Below are 15316 nucleotides of genomic sequence, written 5' to 3'. Positions count from 1 at the left end.
GGTCATGCTTTGCAGCACAAAGTCGTTACTTGAATGACTCTTGATAGGCCTGCATATCCCATTATGAAGCCTATTGCTTCCCAGGCTACACTGCTCTTGGTATCTGACTGGAGCAGATTTAAGCCAGTGTAGGTATGCCTACACATGCGAGGGAGGACTGTAACTCTGATAGCAGTATGGATATCTCTCAACAATGACACGCAGCTGTATTTCTGGGTGCCTGATCTTTTTCAAGAGAAGCCTCTATTTCCACAGGACTGACTTAGAAGGGAAGACTCAAACAAATGAGCATGCAGAATTTGGTGAAACAAGGATTGGGGTGGTGGAGGGGGGATCATAGTAACAATTTTAAAACATCTGAGAAACACAAGTAATACAAGAGAAGATGTACCGAGCGTCATATAGATAGTTATAATAATGCATAAGGCAGTGAAATAAAAAAAGGGACAATTTAGACTTGATACTGGAAAATATTTCCTGACTCTAAGATCCACTGTAATAGGCTGTCAATTAATTGTCTAAAGGAATTAGCAAAATCTGCATCCGTACGTGTATTTGAAACTGGACTGGACATTACCCAAGTGGGCCCATCTTGCAATGGCAGGCCAATGGACTCTAGCTGAATTAATACATATTTTCCATCTCTGTATGCTAAGATATGACCGCTTTACATGCTGTATATGCTTTAAAAGGGTTCGGTGTTTCATTTCAGTCTTAATCTTGAATTTCCTAGCTGCTGTTGTGTTACAGACCAGCTGAAAAATCCGTATCTACTCATTTATTTTATCTAAAATGTCATTTACCATAAACGCAATACAGAACCTTGTTTAGCACCTTTCATCCAAGGATCGCTAAGCTTTTAACGAAAATGAATTTGTTAGAATTTGTGGCCACTCACTGAAATTAGCGATGGGTTTAAAACCGATAAGAGACCATATTTTTTTATGCAACACATAATTAATTTATAGAATTCCTTGCCACAGGAGGTGATGGAGGCAGACAGCACAGCCAGGTTGAAAAAGGGACTGGATAAATCCATGGATGAGAGATCTGTTAAAGGCTATTGAACAGAATGGTTGGAGATGTTTCCTCTGGCACGTCTAAACTAATAATGGTGGATGCTAGGCAGAATATTGGAAAGGAGACTAGCAATATCTAGTTCAATGTTCTTCCTCTGTAGCATCCATTTATGCTACTGTTGTAGACAGAATTAAAGAACTAGATGGACAATTGGTCTTAGCCAGCATGGCATTTCTTATATTCTTCAGTCTCCTGATACTCCATAAAGAAGGTCAGAAATATTTTATTTCAACGTCAGAGATGAGTAAACTAAGGCATGAAGAGCTTATGTGACTAGGATCAAAGAATGAGAAAAGGCAGAACTGGGAATACAATCCAGTGGCTCTGCCCTAACATGAAGACAATACTCCCTTCCACATGGGAAGTCCTTCTCTAATGACTTTAAGAGGACCACGCTTTGAACTTCAGATATTATCAGTCTCCGAATGCCACTAGCCTGAGAGATGAGGTCAAAAAGTGATCCCAGCAGTGTAGTTAAAAGATTTAATAATTCAAAAGACAATGCAAGAAACATCAAACATGAAAAATTAAATAAACTTTTAAGTTCAACATCAGCCTTGAGTATAAAGTTTAGTGAGAAAAAGTCTAACTCTGAATGGTATGGGACATCTGAGATAACAGATGAGGACACTCAGATAAAAATACTGTCTCCATAGCCTTCTCTTATCATCCCTTGCATTCTAATATAGATACTCAGGAATTTATGGGTGTTACCAAAACTACATTTGGAGGAGGAGGGATGTAAAGGTGCAATAAGAAAATACCCTATTTTCTCCATGCAGCTTGCACAAATATTTCATATGAGCTGCCGATACCTTGAAAATGCAAGGAAGAGCTGCACCTCAACCCATTTCAACCAGGAAGACTTCTCTCCTTTCCATATCCAGAAACAGTTTCTGCCCAAGGCAGACTCATCATAAGAAAAATATGACTCTCTCATGAATAAAACAACATATTTCTTGCCGTTCCATAATGATTTAGGTGCCTAAAGGAATTTTTTATTTGTGCACATAAAAAGTTTGCTTGTTAACCTGAAATTCCTTAGAGGATTTCTGCATATTTCTAGAGCCTCTCTCATATACAAAATATGTAAAAATAAAATCCTTTCGAATTATGAGGATGAGGGGGTGGGAAAAGAACTATTTCAAGATAAACAAGACTGGGAGAAGCTACTTTATCTGGCCCCGTTACCTTCGAATTTGAGTACCTCCGAATATTTAATCCTCACAGCACCCTTTTGAGTCAGGGAATTGTTATCACCTTCACTATTACTGATGAGAAACTGAGATTCAGTGACACAAAGGACAAAATCATCAAAAATATGTAGATGCCTAAAGAGGCAGGTTGGCACCCGTGCCTGGATTGTAAATGGGATGTAGGTGTCTAATCCATAGGAGCTAGATGCTGAAATACTTTAAAAATCTGTCCCTGGGTGGGGTTTTACAAAGTGTCTAACCACATTAGGTCCTTAACCATTCTTGATTTAATTGAGACCAAATGAATGTGTAACAGGCTTTGGGAAGTTTAGAAATGCCATTATATGCCTATCATTTTGGCATGTTTAAAAATATGGCTCTAAGTGACTTGCCGAAGGTCACTTCTTGGTCTTGAATAAGGAGTCTGCGGTAGAGATGGGAAATGAACCCCGGTTTCCAAGTACTACCCTAACCACTGCTCCATCCTTCCTGGTGTAAACTAGCATAACTAAGACAATGTTATATTATATTAATGATAATAATTAATTATATTAAAGTTATAAAAAATGATATAGGCTATTATTAAATGTAATAAGCTTACTGTTAAACATCCTAAATAATCTGGGCGAAAGCTAGCCTTGGAAAAAGCAGACTGATTTCCCACTGACTTTTAGGAGATCCCCAAGCAGTTAACTCCAAACATGTAGTTCAGACTCAGGAAGGTGTCTACTACGGCATGCGAAGCTCTGGGTGCTGATTCGATTCGGAGGAGATTCAGCCCTATTCGGTGGCCAAATCTCTGAATCCAAATTGAATCAGGGGACTAATTAAAAGGTCCAAATCGATTTGAAACTCTCCAAATCGATTTGGAAACGATATGGAGAGATTTGATGATTCGGGCAGTCCCCAGTGGCTGCAGCAGGGAGCTGGAGTCAGACTCAGAGCTGGTAAGTAGGGGCGGGGGGGAGGGGAGCATGGGGGGACCCCTGCTAAGCCCCATCCCCTGCCTGCTCCCCCAGACCCCCCTGACCTCTGCCCGCTCCCCTAGCTCCCCCTCCAAGGCTGCCCTACCTGCCCCAGCTCCCGACCCTTTAAAGAACAGCCCCTACTCACCAGGTGCTGCCCGGTGAGGGGGGATGCCCACTGCATGGGGGGCTCTGACACAAGCCCGACCCCCCCCTACTCTCCCAGTCCCCTCATGGCTGCCCCACCCACCCCAGCTTCAACCCTTCAAGAAAAAAATAAAAAACAACCTCCCCCCAGACTCACCACCTCCTGCAGCAGCCTTGGGGCTTCAGGAGGCTTGTAGAAGAGCCCCCCATGTAGTGCAGGGCAGTGGGGGGCAACAGGGATAGCCCCCCACTGGGCATGAACTGGTGAGTCTGGTTTTTTGTTATTTTCTTAAAGGGCCGGAGGTAGTGAGGGCAGGGCAGCCATGGGGGTGGCAGGGACAGTGTGGGGGGAGGGTTGGGGGCAGCTTGTGTAGAGCCCCCCATGCAGCATGGGACAGGGGCGATACATAGGGGGTTCACGTGCACCCCCAGAGTCTGGCAGTGCACCCCCTATAAAAAGGTGCTGCCAATACTGTCAGCAGTGTCTGCGGGCAGTCGCCACTTGCCACCCCACTGCTGGCACTAGTGGTGGCATCTGTGGGTGGTCCACGATCCCCACAGATTGCTGCTGCCGGTGGTAGCTGCAGCTGATTGCCAACCATTGGTCGGCATTTGCTGCCCTCTCCCCCCCGCCGCTGACAACGCTGGTGGCATCTGCAAGAGATCCCCCACTTACTTCCGCTGCGCTCCCACCACTCCCACCATGCTCCCTCCACTGCAACGCCCCCCCCAGCTGCCATTCATGGTGTGGGACAGTGGGGGGCAGTGGGGATCACCTTCCCACCTGGCAACACCTGGTGAGTCAGAGGCTTTTTTTTTCAAAGTGCCAGGAGCTGGGGCAGGCAGGGCAGCCATTGCTGGGCTGCGAGAGCGGGTGGGGGATGGGCCTGTGTGATTTGGAGATTCAGCAGCAGCTGAATCTCCGAATCAGATTCAGCTGAATCCATTCGGGACAGTGACTCGACTCATCAAATCGAATCACTGTCCCCTGAATCAGCTGAATCTGAATCCAAAGTGAATACTAGTTGCTTTGCACAGCGGCTTCACTACTACCACCCACACAGGCAAAGGCCAGCATCTGTCTTGAAAAACATACTATCCTCATATACAGAATACAAATACTATATTAGGCATTTCCTCCTGGTCCTTCAGCCAACCTTGGAGGCACCTATAAGCAGTTTTCCATGTTGACTCACATGTCAGCTATATACAATGTTTGAAGAGTTTTCCTCTAACACTTTCTCATTGCACTGAGAAATGATTGCTGTATTCTCTAAGGTGATGAACCAGAGGGAGTCCCTACTTAGCTCAATCAATTTGTCCAGATTAGAGATAAGATTTAAATCACAGTGTTGGATATAAATTACTGTGGAGCAGCATTTGCTGGCTAAAAAAGTATGCTCTAAATGTCAGCTAGTTGGAGGAGCTAGACAAGTAGAGTCATAACTGGCCACTTGAATGGGAAGCCGCATAGGGCAGAATCAATGGCTGTGCTCACAGTGGTGGTGGCCAGGCCAGCAGTGCAACTGATGCTATTTTTGCACCCCCACAAGGATCACCACCAGACCTGGTGCCCCAGTCATCCCCCTCTTCGTTGCACTACTAGGAAAAAGAAAGGTAGAGAAGGCAGATGAAAATTATCCACAGAGCATCTGCTGCAAGATCTGACCCTTCTCTTTCATTACTTTAAAGCTTTGAGATCCCTTCCCTGAAATTTCCTTGGCATTTTCTGGATCTATATGTTCAGGGTCTAGGCCAAGTAAAAGGAAAACAGCTGGGCTTAAATAGATGCTCTAGAAGCATATGGCAGTCCTTCATAAACTACTTTCTAAATTCTTGCAGGATCCCCTTTTGTGCAGTTCGTGGGACAGGGCTTAGCCTGGAGATAGGGCAGAGTTTTTCTAACCAGTTTTCTAACCGGAAGTGCCAAAGTCATTACTGCCTGCCTTGTCTCATTTATATCACATGTACTATAAGAAAGCTTATCTCTGATGGTTTTAAGAGCCATTTCAATATTCTCTCCGTCTCTATGTTTTATGACTTTTCATCCTTATCCTTCCTACCAATGAGAAATTAATCTTTTTCAGTAAAGTGTGGCTAATATTTAATGGGTTGTTTTTCCAGTCCTTAAATCTTGCATTTAAAACCAGGGATCCTTTAGCCTGAGAAGTCTGTATGAGCAGGAGAGCTGGTTTTGCATTAGGTTGTGCATTAGGTTTTTGTATGGCACTAAGATACTAGAGACATATTGGTTAGCATCTTATGAATGCTAACCAATATGTTAGCTTTACCTGCTTCTTTCTCAGACCTAAGGAAGACCACTTTGTGTCAAAAAGTTTGTCTCCCATATCTTCCAATTATACAGTTGACTTAATAGAAAGAGTCACCAAAACCCTCCTCATTTCTATCAAGAAGCCCCAGTTCCTGACAATACATGTCATGTCTCTTCTAGCATTATTGAATATTTCTCTTTTTTATGAGAGAGCTTAATTTTTGCTCCTGGCTGTTTCAATAAGAAACTTCTAACACCCATGGGACATATGTGGCTACTTTCTCTTTTATACCATGGACTTTTTATGTTAGAGCATTTCAAGGTATGAACAATGGAATGAGCTACTGTAAGAAAAAAGGAGAACATCCACTGCTCCAAAGTAGGTGGCTGTATGCACCTTTACCTTCTAGTAGATGAAAATCATGGACATTTATTTTGTACATACAGCATTTGCTGCAACAGTGTCTGCCGCTTATTCCATCCATTTGGAATTAGATTGATTGCAAACATATTTAACATCTTTGTCTTGAAGCTTCTCTGGCAGATGAAAGCCAAACTTTGGCTTTCATCTATCACGGGGTAAGAGCTTGCTCATAAAGCTGTTGCCATGTGGCTGCTGATGTTCAGTAAACTCATGCATCCTTTTGGCTCATATGAACTGGTTCATCTGCACCTGCCCTTACTCATCCAAGTTGAAATAGCCCTGAAAGTGTTGCCATGGACTTCGGTGGGGCAAGGATTATATCCCCCAAGTATGGAAAAAGTTTTTAGCCTACATCTGGGCCTGCTCTCTTTATTCAACAAATAATATGTATAGGGGCAGCAGAGCTTCAGGACAGTGCTGTCTGATTTATGTGCAATGGACTTTATTTCCAGGCAAAAGTGATGGTGGAGGTTATGGACACCTTAGTACAGAAGAAATCTTCATATACAAAAGAAACTCCCCTATGTCAATGAATAAACTCAGTGTCTTTAGCAAAGACATCAAATCTGGGGACAGTGCAATTATTAATATTTAGCAGTTCACAACAATTTTGGTGTTACAATGGACATACTATAATTTTTCTCTAAAGCAATTAAAAAAAACCAGTATTTAAATCCCATTAGAGACTTAAATAAGTGCATCCCACCCAAGGGGAAAAAAAAAGCCTAAACTAGTATGACTCAACTTTTCATGCACTGGTTCGGGTTTTCTCTTACTCTGAAAAGTCCATTAACAGTATGGTCTTTCAACTCTTGCTTGCATTATCTTTACAATAAGTTTTTCTCCATAGGATTCAGCAGGCTGCTGGCCATAATAATCTTTTTTATTTATTTTTCTTAAAGGATCCTGGTTAATCACAAGAAACGACTGTATTGATGAATAGCCAGCCTTTAAACCTGTTCTGTTAAAAGGCAATTTTCATTAGCCTCCACGAACCCAAGTAAATCTGTTAACCCTTTCTCTCTTCCAGACTTACAGACAAATGCAAAAGGATCTAGCTTCTTTCTGACCACACTAGAAAAAAAAATGATGGTTTCATTTAGAACAGAAAATATTTCTGGTGTCAGCTGTCTGGCTTACCGAGCTTCGCTATTCCTGCCGCTGTCTCCAAAGATAAGCTCTTGTAGGACACAGGCTTGAACGGCAGCCAGTACTCCACACGGGCCGCCCTAAAGTGAACAAAATGTTGCATGAACAAAACAACTGGTTCTGTTTGATACCGGCAAGAACGTCTCATAGCTGATGTGTTTTCCTTCAAATTTAAGCCATACTTTATCTGTGTGGATTCTGGGATTTGAAGCACTTATGCACTCTTTGAAACAACTCAAAAATTCAGCATTACTAACTGGAGTTGCCAGGCCCATGTATTCTTTCTAAAAATACCTAGATCACACTGTATGCATGGCTGGGATATCAAGGAAAAGAGTCTAGTCTCTTCTGAAGTCCACTGAGCGTGCAGCAAACCTGAAGTCCAAAGTAAGGTCCAATCTAACGGGCAACTAAACCTTGTGTGGCCACATCAGACAAGGCTTATTGTCCTACTTACACCTTCAAACCAGAGTTTCAGTAGTGCAGGTATCTCGCAGAAAACCTCTGTACAGAGGGGAAATGTCACCCAAGGTGAGTTAGAGGGAAAGAAGGACATCGTATGCTAACAGTGCTTCTGTTAAGCACTGTCACAGGAAGATTAAGAGCCCTTCTGCCTGTACTGTTTTCAGGTGCAAATTCATTTTTAGATATTTGAAGCCTACCCTGATATATGGGTATGAATCATAGAAAGTGAGGGTTGAAAGGGAGCTCGGGAGGTCACATCTAGTCCAACCCTTGCTCAAAGCAGGACCAGCCCCACCTAGATCATCCCAGTCAAGGCTTTGTCTAGCTGGGTTTTAAAAACCTCAAAGGATGGAGAGTCCACCACCTCTCTGGGTAACCTGTTCCAGTGCATTACTACCCTCCTAGTGAGAAAATTCTTCCTAATATCTAACCTAAATTTCTTTTGCTTAAGTTGAGCCCATTGCTCCTTGTTCTGTCATCTACCACCACGGAGCACAGTCCAGCTCCACTGTCTTTTGAACGCCCTTCAGGCAGCTGAAGGCTGCTATTAAGTCTCCTCCTAGTCTCCACTTCTCTAGACTAAGCATGGCTAGATAGCCTGGCTAGATAGCAAAATACACACTAGCCTATCTGTAGTATTTTAATCTAACGAGCACAAATCGCCACAGCAGTGAGAATGCAACAGAATGGGTTTTAGCACATGCTAATGTCCAGACTGGACCCCCAGGATCCCTGGTGGGTTTACACTTTGGTAAACTGTATACGCTAAAGCTGATGTAAGCCTATCTTCACTGCTATCCTTAGGCATGCAAACTAAATTAAGCTAAAACAGGTATGCTGCCATATGTTACAGTCACCTCTTAACTTTCTTATATAGGCAGACCAACACACAAGAAACTAGGTTCTTGTACTTGAGAATGACCCTGCACTGTAAATCAGTCACATTTTGAGAGAGGAGCTTTTAATTTTCCTGTAACGGTGTTTGAAAGTGGCACCATTATCCAGCTAAAAGCAATTTTGATTGCCAAAATCTCATCAGCTGCACTTGCAGGGCACTATGTATTCACTCTCAAGCCCAATTGGCTACAATCCCCAAATGAGGCCTCTAACATATAAATCATGTATTTTATCCTGAACATACCTGCAGCACAGAAATGCAATACTTCTACCACCCCTCAATAATCATATGAATAACTACAGACAGAAAATGTGTACATGAAAAAAAACCAGCAGGCCTATTTTAGTCCGTCTGAAAAAACTCCCAAAATTGAGTTTAGGTGATATTACAGAACTGTTTTTATATTACTTAGCACCACTAATCTGTAATAATAATAGGCTTACGCTGTCTGTCCGGAGTACTCTGATTGGTTGCCTCGGGAGCCAATCACAGTGCTTACTGAAACAACCAATTAGAGTGCTCCGGACTGACAGAATAAGTATTATTATAGAAGATCCCGAGGCATTTTCAACAGAAATGCAAGCAAGTCTGAGCTACAATGAATCACCAGCGCCCCCTCGCCCCACCCCAACCCCACCTGCCACAGAGCAGGCAGGCTCTGCCAAAAGAAGGGAAAAAAAAATAGTGCTGAGGGGCCTGGTCCTTTTTTTCCCCCCACGTAGTCTGCCCACCTCTCCCGTGGCTGGCCGGTAAGCTGCCCCCAGGCCTTGAGCTGCAGGGGGCCCTTGTGCTCCTATCCGTGGTGGCAGCACCCTTGGGACCACCGAGGCGGTGTGCCAGGTGCTGCCCAGGGGGTGCTGCTGCCACAGAGAGAAGCACAGGGGTTCCCCATAGATCAGGGGTTGTGTGAGCTGCTGGCAGCTCGCTTTCCAGCTGTAGGAGAAAAAAAAAGATCAGACCCCTTGCCACATTTTCCCCCCCTCTTTGGAGTTGGCCACGTGAGCTGCTGCCAGGTCGCACAGCCCCTGAACTGCAAAGGGGGGGGGGGGGGCAGTGCTCCCCATGCAGTGGTCACATGGCCTTTTTGATTGTGGGAAGTTCTGATTCCGTTAAAGTATTCGGTCAGCGGATAACTAAAAATCCTGTATTTAAAGAAATGCTTTGGCAATAAAAATGTCATCGCAAATGTTTTGCGGGTTTCAGCTGGTATTTAATAGTGGAGGTGGAATTTGGAAAATGTTTAAACTTACAGAGCAAGCCCACACAACCCCCTTATCTAATACAAAGTTAGGAAAAATACTGTAGTCGTTATAAATATTGTAGCCCCCCTCCACTATGGAAAGGATGTGGATAGATTAGAGAGAGTCCAGCGGAGGGCACTGGAAATGGTTGGGGGGCTGGACAACATGACTTATGGAGGAGAGGCCGAGGGAACTGGGATTATTTAGCCTGGAGAAGAGAAGACCGAGAGGGGATTTAATAGCAGCCTTCAACTACCCGAAGGGGGCTCGAAAGAGGATGGAGCTGGACTGTTCTCGGTGGTGGCAGATGACAGAACCAGAAGCAATGGGCTCACGTTGCAGCAAGGGAAGTTTAGATTGGATATTAGGAAGAATTTTCTCACTAGGAGGGTAGTGAAGCCATGGAAAAAGCTTCCCAGAGAGGTTGTGGAGCCTCCATTCTTGGAGGTTTTTAACACCCAAGTAGACAAAGCCTTGGCTGGGATGATCTAGTTAGGCAGGCCTGGACTAGATGACCTCCTGAGGCCTAATTTTCTATGATCCTATGATGCTATTTCAAATGATCAAATTGAAGTAGGCTACTAGGACTTACCTTTCTTTTGGGAAACATGGCATAGGACCTTCAGTATCCACAGATGTTGTATACCTCATCTAGAAGCTGGCGCCATCCTCCCTAATGCATTTGATTTTATATTGACTTATAGGAATAGGTGTCACCTGCAAATTCCCCAACACTGGGAAAGACCTTTTGGGTCATTAAGTCCAGTCTTTGCTATCACTACCAATCACTTCACATATATTCACATTAATAAACTTATCAAACTTAAACTACTTAAGGGTTTTTCTTCCCACCACTCTGCTTGGGAGGCTGATCCAGAACTTCACACTTTTAGAAACCTCCTAATTTCCACACAATCTTTGTCCAATGTATGCCCATTTGGTCTTGTCCCAACACTGTCTTTTAGTTTCAATAGCTATTCTCTTGCACTGGTGTTAATCCCCACGCCTCAGTTTTTCTTAACCATCTATTCAGATCATGCCTCCTCACACAATTTACAAAGGTACAGCTCTCAGTGGTAAACTCCCATTCACCAACCAAAAAAAAGTCAAGCTTCTTTTATTATCATAACACGCAACTGCTGGAAACTTTTGGTTAGAGGCAAAGATAACTGAGCTTTTTTAAGGCAGTCATTTACTGTACCTTTTTTTGCACAATGCCGTATTTCAACTGAGGTATATTATTAAATGTAAAACTCTGTATTTTCCATTCTTCACTGAAGCAACAAAGGCTTGAGCCAAACAAAAGATTTTTTATTTCCTGAAAAAAAAAGGGAGGGGAAAAAAAAAAAGTCTCATTTTAAAAAGAAATCTAAAATGTAGGTGTGTATATATATATATATATATGTTTTGCAGTAATTTGTAACAAGGAGGAGTATGGCAGCATAATGACTAACTCTATATAACCGTCCTTTTAATTTTTTGTTTTATAAATACGGTAAATAGCAGGGCTATTTAACGGAGAAAGAATAATTTTTTCCTTTCCCTGCAATGTTCCTTCAGCATATAATGCTAGGCGCTGCTCAGCTTTAGGAGTCTTTTTTTTTCTGTAGCTCATCTAAGACAGAGATCGCCTTGAAAGATTTATTGACCATTGGCTCACATGAAGCCACAAGAGTAATACACCTACTGCTGTTTACGAGCAGATGAATGTCAAGGTGTGACAGGCCTTCTTTTGAATATTCTCCACTTTCTCATGCCCCCAGTAATGTGCATTATGGCATAAAATATAAAATGTCAGAAAATAACCCTGCTGGGCATGTCATGTAGACTAGACAGTCTGTTCTGCCTGCCAAAGGCAGTGGTTTGAGGCAGAAGATATTCAAAGGTTTGACTTGGGACAGACATTCATCTATCAAATCCAGGTGTTACTCCCCAACCAAATTCAGGCTTGAAACTTGCTAGTGTAAAACAGAGTAACGAGATCCCCCTCCTCAGTGTTACATGTTTTCAGGTGCCTTGGGTCTAGAAACTGGAGTGGAAAATATTGCCGTATTTTTTGTTGCTTTTTAACTCTGGGAAGTCCAAAAGAGCGCTATGAGTATGGTTCGAGGTATGGAGAGCAGGCCATATGATGAGAGGCTGAGAGACATGGGTCTGTTCAACCTGGAGAAGAGAAGACATAGGGTGCCATCAAGTCCCCTCTAGAAGTATATAAGGGGCGCATATCAGGGACTGGGAGCTACCTGCAGGAAGACTACAACTAACGGTCATAAATTACTAGAAGACCACTTTTGATTAGACAATTTTGATAAGGAAAAACTTCCTTTACCACTCGAGTGTCCAGGGTCTGGAATAGATGCCCCCCGGGGTGGTACAATCACCTACTCTGGATATCTTCAAAAAACGTCTGGATGTGCACCTTGCTGGGGTCATCTGACCCCAGCAGTCCTTCCTACCCAAACGCAGGGGAGCTGGACCTGATGATCTCAAGAGATCCCTTCCAGACCCTAACATTTATGAATCAATGAATTATGGTACATATTCCCCAAAGAAGAAAGGAAAACGGTATCATTAGAAAAATGACAGGGGGGGAAATAAAGTGAATCAAGTTACTCTGGATTTCTAGAAATATTTGGCTTGGAGGATAGGTAGACAACTATATTTGTTTCAGTAAGAGACAAAGGTGAAGGTACAGAAAGTCTCTTATTAACTCCAAACCACTTCATTTATAACTAGCCGTAATCTAAGGGTGTTAATGAGGAAGTATATATCTTCTTGCCAGAGACACACAGTACCAATTTACACAAAGGGCCTGACTGAACTCAAATTGAAGTGACAGACTTGGGAGTTTTTCCACCAACTTCAATGAGCACTCTATTAGGCCCAAAGTGCCACGTGAAAAAGAAATTCTTATCCCTTTGCGAAGATTCATACACCCAAACATACCCTACGACATCATAATATCTTGCATCCCGTCTATTCATTTCATTCAAGGACCTGAAAACATGCTAAAAATGTAATTGCTTAATTAATTCTTCCAATATAATTCTGCAAAGGTATATATATGAATAGTCCCATTTGAGAAGTACATTAACATTGAGGCTGGAGCAAAAATGACTTTCCAAATGTCAGTGGCAAAACATATCAGAAACCCTGTGTCCCTTCCTGCATATTCTACCACTAAGCACCCTGTCAAAGATGCAAATAAAGTGAAATTCTTAACAAAGGAGTGTCTGAAAATGCAATTTTATGGCTATTAGGAATGAGTAGCCTAAGACTTTCACATGTACTAAATCTAAAAAAACCCAAAAAACAACAAAAGCAGAATCTATTGTAGCTTTGGCTTACTTAATAGAAATAAAATACTTTAACGCATCACTTTGTTCTTACTGGTATGACTTTGTCTTACTTTTGCAAGGGAAATATCCATTGCCTTTGAATCTACTTGAAGCATACAGAGTGTCGAATGGTCTGGGATCTTCCTAACTTCCCCAACTGCTGCTTCATCCTCGACATCAACTGAAAGAGAAGACAGCTTGTAATGGGCAAAACACAGCTGGTGAACACAGGTCTGCCATTTCGTATCCCCGTGCCAGCCGCTGCTAATGGTTCATCCAAAACTTCTATGAACCATTAACTTATATAGCTAAAGAGCCATCCTGACCTTAATAGTGGTAATTAAAATGGCCTCATGAGGGCTGTGAGTTATACAATTTTATATAAGCAACTCTTAATCTCCAGAATCAACTGATGAGTGTCTACCAAGAAGAAAGAGTGGGAGCAGCATTTTGCCTTGCATTATAGTTGCTGTGATTGGTATGGAAGCAAACCACAGAAGCAAAGTCTGATGAACATACCTAGTTCTAAGGCATCTTTCACCAGGTCGCCTTTATTGGAAATGGATGTTGGAGCCTTTCTAGAGTAAAATAAATGAAAGAACAAGTTACAACTGTTTACTTTACATGAAAGAGCAATAGATGCACAGGAGTCCATCTGCAGTAGGTATATGTATTTACACTTTTTTTGATAATAATGACTAAATATTTCAAACGGAGCTACAAATTTTGGCACCTAAATATGTCATCAGATTTTCAGAGGTGTGTTTGGTTTGCTGTTCCCATTGATTTCACATCAAAATGAATTCAGTATTAGGGAAACAAATTCAAATGACCCCTGTTAATCTGTAATTCTTGTATTGAGGGGCTACTGCTGCTGCCAATGTTAAAATGATATAAAAAAAATAAAAATACTGCATCGTTTTTCTTCAATTTGATTGCTTTGGAAAAAATGAGTTGTAAATCACAATTCTTTCAAAACCAGTATGGAATAATTTCCTTAGTGACATTCTTCATATGCCTGATATTATAATAGCAACAATCGCTGTCATATCACATATTTTCCATTACCTTAATTTCCTTTTTCACTCTGTGAAAGGAGATGAATGAAAGCAGTATGCATGCGTACGTACATACACGACAACACTTCCAGACTTTTTTCAGTCTGAAAACTTTTTGGCATCCTTCTCACTGAGAGCTTTCTATAATAAAAAGGCACGAACTACAGTTCCATTTTTCTCCCCAAAAGCATTAAGAACTTCAACAAAATTTGGCCGATCACAGATAGTCATGACACACCGACATTTTAGAATGCAAATAAATCACTTACTAAGTACTAGTGAGTCAAAATATGGGAAAACTAATGTCCCATAAGACCTCAGTATGATGGTTGAGAGCAAATATGCATAGTGATGTATAAAAGGCTTTGATTTATACTGGCACATGACACCACAATTTATTATTGTGTATGTTAAAACACAAATAAATTGCATTTGGAAAATAATGAATCTTTCTAAGATTGACTTTCTTCATTCTTCTAGGAATTATATATTTTTCCTGTTACTTTCTAACATCTTTCCAGCTGGTCTGGTGGACAGGAATTTCGTTTTCACTTGAACACTGAAGTCACTAAACAACCCTAACCCAAATTCACCATTTGCATTTTTTGTTTGGTCAGAAAATGGAAATGATTATTCCTTTTTCTGAAATAAAAACTTGTTTTCCTTCAAGGTCACTCTCTTTGGGGTTAATTTGATAACAAATAAAACAGCAGTTCTGAAATCTGAGAATGCTAATATTCAGTGTGGACATAGACGACAATTCATTTATTATACTTTTATTAGGAAGTAATTGCAAATGCTTAAGGCAGCAGTGTTCACACTCAAAAGAGCATGTGAGTCATGAGAAAACCCGCTTATCTTCATTTGTATTGCACTGCACTTTGCTACATGGAGGATCCCAGGTTTAGTCTCCAGTTGAACCACACCAAAGAGATGGGACATGTCACAGAGAAGAAGACTGCTAAATTCTCCCCATGGCAGTCTAGACTGGAAGGGAAGGGTCCAACCCTAGAAGAAGCCTACCTTGTATCCACAAATCATCGACACTTCTCTCTCTTTCTAGGTCTTACGAGCTTTCCCTGC

At 41.9% G+C, this 15316-nt stretch overlaps 1 protein-coding gene across 2 annotated transcripts in view; it reads right to left on the bottom strand.

Moving 5' to 3' along the window:
- The window catches only part of MINDY4 (MINDY lysine 48 deubiquitinase 4), a 98029-nt gene that overhangs the window by 59715 nt on the left and 22998 nt on the right, over positions 1–15316 (bottom strand). For both annotated transcript variants that reach the window (XM_059729226.1, XM_014608967.3), the window contains exons 6-9: positions 13695–13753; positions 13247–13356; positions 11039–11155; positions 7225–7313 (exon numbers count right to left, since the gene is read on the bottom strand). In XM_059729226.1, the coding sequence (XP_059585209.1) occupies positions 7225–7313; positions 11039–11155; positions 13247–13356; positions 13695–13753 (375 nt within the window). The remainder of the gene's footprint in view (positions 1–7224; positions 7314–11038; positions 11156–13246; positions 13357–13694; positions 13754–15316) is intronic.

The sequence above is a fragment of the Alligator mississippiensis genome, chromosome 5 (genome assembly GCF_030867095.1).
Source record: "Alligator mississippiensis isolate rAllMis1 chromosome 5, rAllMis1, whole genome shotgun sequence".
NCBI lineage: Eukaryota > Metazoa > Chordata > Crocodylia > Alligatoridae > Alligator > Alligator mississippiensis.
The sequence above is the reverse complement of the archived record's forward strand: the minus strand, read 5'-3'. Positions and strand labels throughout refer to the sequence as shown.